The sequence below is a fragment of the Marmota marmota genome, unplaced genomic scaffold, assembly GCF_001458135.2.
Source record: "Marmota marmota marmota unplaced genomic scaffold, marMar, whole genome shotgun sequence".
Classification (NCBI taxonomy): domain Eukaryota; kingdom Metazoa; phylum Chordata; class Mammalia; order Rodentia; family Sciuridae; genus Marmota; species Marmota marmota.
In genome coordinates this window covers 52,678,362-52,684,898 of record NW_025999842.1, presented here as the reverse complement: position 1 = coordinate 52,684,898, position 6,537 = coordinate 52,678,362, and the positions used below count along the sequence as shown (strand labels likewise).

At 38.4% G+C, this 6,537-nt stretch overlaps 1 protein-coding gene across 1 annotated transcript in view; it reads left to right on the top strand.

Annotated features, from left to right (window-relative positions):
- The window catches only part of Map7 (microtubule associated protein 7), a 144,006-nt gene that overhangs the window by 130,207 nt on the left and 7,262 nt on the right, over positions 1-6,537 (top strand). The window contains exons 13-15 of the mRNA XM_048800498.1: positions 244-286; positions 1,996-2,135; positions 5,924-6,147. Of these exons, the coding sequence (XP_048656455.1) occupies positions 244-286; positions 1,996-2,135; positions 5,924-6,147 (407 nt within the window). The remainder of the gene's footprint in view (positions 1-243; positions 287-1,995; positions 2,136-5,923; positions 6,148-6,537) is intronic.

The window sequence follows — 6,537 nt, the reverse complement described above, 5'->3', positions numbered from 1 at the left end:
AGTTTTTTATATATATATATATATATATATATATATATATATATATATATATATATATATACTGTAATTTTTAGATTTACTGGTTTCTTGGTGATTTTCAACCAGATATGGATTAGATGAAGATGAGTTCAGCCTTAGTTTTAATGCTGTGATCTAGTCAGCCTTGTGTGGCACAAGTCTTTCACATGCTTCCTTGTTTCACCACCACATTATTCTTGTGACACAAAGGGCCTTCCCTTACAGGCAACAAGCATTTTTGGAGCCCTTCTGTGTGCCAGGACCTGTTGTGGGTGCTGAGATTCAGTGTGAGCAAGATAGGCAAAGTCTCTGTTCCTGCAGATGCTAAGCTCCAGTGACAGGCCCCACTCAGACCAGCTTGGGCCCAGGTCACCAGCTCCCAATTCTGCTCCAGGTGGTTTTTCATGATTATCCAAAAAGATGCTTGGTGGATAGCTTGTGGCCCAGTCTGCCTGTTTTCTCATCTACCAAGTTTATATGAAAAGAAAGGACTAGAGGTGTACTTCAGTTTCTTTTTCTGTTCAAAAATTTAAAAAGGACTAGAAGTACCTCAGAGGGCTGAATTACAGATCAAATGAGACAATGTATGGGAAAGAACATTCCCTGTAAACTCTAAAGGTTTTCAAATGTAAACTATTACTGGTGTTTGGTTTTAGTTCTGGAGAAGCTCTTCCAGTTTTTGTGTGTCATGATTGTTTTGTTTGGGGGTTTTCATGCTCTTTTGTAGGTGCACTGATTATATTTGTTTGGAGAACAGTTCGAGTGGTTGCATATTAACCCCATTGCATGTTAGCATACTGTCTCCACGCAGGTTACCATAGATCCAGGCTATGAGCAGGCATAGCAACCAGGGAGTGTTCAGAATGATCCATTTAGTCTGCACATGACAACATTCAAGATCATTTAAGGGGCTGATGGTTCCTTGGTTTTGTTTTCATTTTCCACCTTCCTGATGCTCCATCTGTTCCTTCAGTATTCTTTGTACTCAATCCAGGACTGAATTAAGGCAATAGGAGAGGTGAAACCTGTCGATGACGTACTATGTTTATCAATACTCACATAAATTGGATTTGAGTTAGAACTGCTAAAAATAGGCTTGCGGATTAAGTATTTCCATTTCTCTGTCTGACATGTGACTTAGGACTGAAAGGTGGTGTTAGTGCTACAAAGAGAATTCTAGGATAGGCAGGTGGGTTCACAGACTACCAGAAGTCTCTCAGAGGCTCCTGTCATCAGCTTTACAAATCTTGGCATTTTTAAAATTATCAGTCACTTCTCTGCTTCAGTTATCAGACTCCTTGTTCCTCTCACAGTTTACTGAGTTTGTAGCAGGTTGTGAAATAACTCTCTTGGAATCATTTTAGTTACTCTTTCACATCAAGCTGAAACATAAACTGCCACAGATTTCTCTGAAACTCTGACCTGTGAGAATGTATATAAAACTAAGTAACCCTGTCCCAGATTTTCAAGTCAGGCATATAAAGCTGGACCCCAACATTGAGTATTGATGAGGTGGCACAAGTAGGTACAGTTCACTGGAGCCTCCATCTATGAAATCCCCATCATTCTAAGTGTGACTAGAGCTGAGTTTGTACAAGTGGTATTTCCATGGTGATTTGCTCTGTGTCCTTCAGTAAAGATGTTCCCTGTCAGCCCTATCAAGTCACCGTATTGCTATCTTCATCAGGTGCTGTGGTTTCAATATAGACTTTTTCTTCAGAGCCAACTTGGTGCAAACAAAAATAATAGTAACATTTATTTCAGCCCCTTACAGTGTGTTAAGCACCATTGTAAGTACTTTGCACGTATTAATAAATTTAATTCTCACAGTAGCCTATGAGTTAGGTACTATATCTATGAGGAAACTGAGGCACAGAGAGTTCAAGTGATTTACTCAAACTTCCACAGCTGGTAAGTTGCAGGGTCAGGACATAAATCCAAGTAGACTGGCTTGGGAGGTATGGGTTTGATTTTTAGATTGTTAGTAATCTTTTATCTCCTTTGCTACCTACAGAGGTATCTGTACTTCCAAGTATGACAAACTCTCCAGGAAAAGGAGAATCTGCAGCCAGCCCACATTTGGTCACTTCACATCAGTTAGAAGTGACCTTGCAGAGGTGAGTTAAACAACTTGGGGCCTTTTTCATTGTAGCATATTAAAGCAAAGCACTACTGTTCTTACCCCACCAGAATTTCCTGGGTCCAGTATAATTTCAAAGTTTTAACACTAAAATTTATTTTAATTTGGGCTCATTCATTTTTGGTTGGGCTTGTAACTCTGAACTCTGAGATAGAGAAAATCTTGTTTCTTGAGTCTTGATAGTGAGGTTTTAGTAATTATTATAGAAAATTACAGGAAATAATTGGCTAAGTTTTCTTTGTATACAGTTAACCTGATCTGGACCATATTCACATTCTTCAAGTGTATGACAATTGTATTTTAGAAAGATATAATATTCTAATGAGTCACAAGTTAGGTCCATAATAGAAGTAATTTAGAGGTCAGTATTTCTTATAATATTAGTAGCAGAGCTTCTTATTGATGAATTAAACAGTTACTAACAAGAATCAGGAGAAGGATTGGATTGAAGAAAAATTACTTTTCTCTTGCATTTATACCAACATGTATTGAGTATTGATGAGGTGGCACAAGTAGGTACAGTTCACTGTACCTGCTCATAAGAGCAGTTTCAAAATGAAAATTAAAAGTAATCATACCCTGCACCTAAAAATCTAGTGTTAGTCAGCTTTTCGTCACTGTGACCAAAATATCCAACAAGAACAACTTAGAAGGAAAAGTTTATTTGAGCTTCATGGTTTTAGAGGTCTCAGTCCAGAGGCAGCTTGGCTCCATTGCTTAGGGCCCAAGATGAGGCAGCAAGCACTTCATGGTGGAAGGGCTCATCAGAGGAAAGCTTCTCAGCTCATGGCAAGGTCAGGAAAACAGAAGCAAGGGTGAGGGGTGAGAGGGGAAAGAGGCCACAGGGAAGATGCTCCTTTCCAGGGCATCCTCAATGACACGCCTCTTCCACACCCCACCTGCCTGTGGTTACCACCAAGTCAATCCATTCAAACTTGGATTAACTGATTGTGTTACACCTCTCGTAATCTGATCATTTCACCTCTGAATACTCCTGCATTTTTAACTCAAGAGTTTTGGGGGGTCAACTATATCCAAACCATTATATCCAATCATAGAGAACTAATAGAAATATTTTAAATGATATTCAAAACTTTTAATTGTGACTAAAATTTTTGGAATCTCACCTATTATCCCATCTACCTGGGAGACTGAGGCAGAAATAGCAAGTTCAAGGACAGCTTCAGCAACATGGTGAAAATCCATCTCAATGACTTTTAAAAAGTAAATTTGAAAATTTTGGAATCTACTTAATTGTTTTATGAGTTTTTGAACTTTTATGCACATTTCCATTTGTAATACCAGTGTTTGCCACCAATGGAGAACTAAACGTTCTCAAATTGTTTTCTTAATCTAAAAAAAAAAACATACTATACAATTTTTTATGATATAATTAACAACAACTAAAAGTCATCTGGCCAGGCTCCTATTGTTCCATGGAAGGCTGAGGCAGGAGGATCACTTGAGTATAGGAATTCCAGTTTAGCCTGGGCAACACAGTAAGACCCAGTCTCAAAAATAAAACCCAAAAAAATTTAAAAAAAATAAAAACTGAATAAGCATTCTTTTTGATTCTGTAAAGACTCAAATTTTTAGATAGTTATATCAAAAATCCTATTAAAGCTGGAAACTTGGTGTACACACTTGTAATCCTAGCATTTCGAGGGCTGAGACAGGAGGATCACAAGTACAAAGCCAGCCTCAGCAACTTAGACCCTGTTTCAAAATGCTGGGTTTGTAGCTTAGTGTAAATTGCCCTGGGTTCAATCCCCAGTACAAAAAAAAAAAAAATCAAAACCCTCTTAAAGACTTTAAAGTACAAATAAAGCATATCCACCAATATTCCCTTTCAATCACAGTTTCAAGCAGCCTTGAAATCACTTGCCAGAGTCAGTGAATTTCCTTTAGCAAAATATCCTATGATCCTGTGATTAAACAACATCTTGATTAAATACCCTATGACCTGAATCTGATGTGGGCGATAGATGGTCCAAGCATGGAGACAGGGTTTGTTTTCATTGGAAAACTCCATGCCTCAGAATGAATGTTTCTAGCTCAGGCTGGGAGAACTGTTACTCTTTTTTTTTTTTTTTGGTACTGGGGGTTGAACTCAGGGTCACTTGACCACTGAGCCACATCCCCAGACCTATTTTGTATTTTATTTAGAAACAGGTTCTCACTGATTTGCTTGGTGCCTCACTTTTGCTAAGGCTGGCTTTGAACTCGGGATCCTCCTGCCTCAGCTTCCTGAATTGCTGGAATTACAGGCATGGGCCACCGCGCCTGGCTGAAGTGTTACTTTTCCTAATGTCCTAGTGTCCTCCTAATGTTAGTTTATTGGCAGCCAGGACCAAGATCCCTTGTTCCAGTGAAACATCTCCTAACTGCACCCCTCCGTGAGACCTCTGGCCCCTGGGACTTCTTTGGCTCTCATGCTTTGGGCCACATTTTCTTTTCAAGTCCCAAAGCATTCTCCTTCCCCATCTCCTTTCCCCTTTGATAGGCTCCCACTAACAAAACTGAAGAGAGAAAGTGTTGACAGAATTCTGGTTGGCTTTTAAAGGAATAGAGTCATATATGAATACATATCAATGGAGTATATAGATATAGTTACAAATAAATATGTAATGTATATTAATTTCACAAAATAAGTTTTAAAATATATAGATCTTTACATGTAAAATATGAAATTTATAAAGGATGAAATATATATGTGTGAAATATAAATGTATGCCCTTGACCAGACAAGTTCTTACTCTAGAGCCATGTTTGAGATGGTACAGTATTCTCCCATAGAATTGAGGAGTTTATAAAATATGTAGATCTTAACAAGTAAAATATGAAATTTATAAAGGATAAAATATATACGTGTGAAATATAAATATATGACCTTGAGCAGACAAGTTCTTACTCTAGAGCCATGTTTGAGATGGTATAGTATTCTCCCATAGAATTGAGGAGTTTATAAAATATGTAGATCTTAACATGTAAAATATGAAATTTGTAAAGTATGAAATTTATAATAAAGTATGAAATTTATAAAGTATAAAATCCAGTTTTAATTTATAGTTTCTGCTGGGCACAGTGTCCCCTGAACATTTGATTGCTGGTCACTCAAAGCATCTGGTGCAATTATTCCTCTGACTGTTAACAAGAAAGAATCGGTGGGCATAGGAGTTGATGAGTCAGCTGGGTCTGGGGCTGGCCGTGGCTATTCCGACTTGTTACAGGCTGCAAGGTCACAATTGCATGACTTTGTGCAGATCATTGAGTCACCCTCTTGGCATTCAGACCCTCTCATCTGAAGTGAAGGTCCACATAGGTGCTACTCTATACAAGCAAGTAAAATATGAACAGCCTTCAGCAGAAATTGTTGACCGCTTAGAACTGATGATGATGATGATGATCTATTTCTGTTGATGATGGTTCATTCTAATTGATAAAACATCCTATTTGATAAATTTTATAACAAAACAAAACAGGATTGCTGGTATGGTGCCAGGAATCAAATCAAGTCCTCCTGCATGCTAGGGAAGTGCTCTACCACAAGTTATACTCCCAGCCCAGATTTCTAAAAATAATTTAAAATACGAATATGTTGCTATTCACCAATTTTATTAGTAATGATGTGGGCATCAGTCTGTTTTTTTAATCATATAGTTGTAAAATCAAAATATTATATGTATAAAATAATCGTTGTTTTCAATGTGCATTTTCTAATTTTAATGCTAACTCATTTGAATTTTGACTTTTCAAATTCCCTAGTACTCCCAATTTGGAAAAACAACCAAATGAAAATGGAGTATCTGTTCAGAATGAAAATTTTGAAGAAATTATAAACTTACCAATTGGATCTAAACCATCCAGGTTAGATGTCACTAACAGTGAGAGCCCAGAAATTCCTTTGAATCCAATTTTGGCCTTTAATGATGAAGGGACACTTGGGTCACTGCCTCAGGTAGATGGTGTTCAAACACAGCAGACTGCAGGTAAGCTTCCCACCAACTCCCGTCTGTAATCATTAGAAATGTATGATACCCAGGAGGGGATGAACTGCCACCATCTCACACTTTGTTCTTTAAGGAACAGCATTAGCCACAGTGGAAAAGACTGTGTGTGGACCATAGAAGTTGAGTTTTGAGCTGAAGTGGGCCACTTCCAGGGCTCCTCTGGTCCTCCCACCCAGTCTGTGGCACCCAGCAGGTGTCCCTCGGCCAGCCCCTTATCACAGCGCAGCTCAGTGGCAGCAACACGCACCATCAGAGCAAGCGGTCTGTTCAGACAAGGCTGTTTCCCGTGACCTATAGGCCATATAGCCTAGTTCTGCCCTCTGGAGAAAAAGTTGTTTTTTTTTTTTTTTTTTCTTTTCTCTCAGGTCT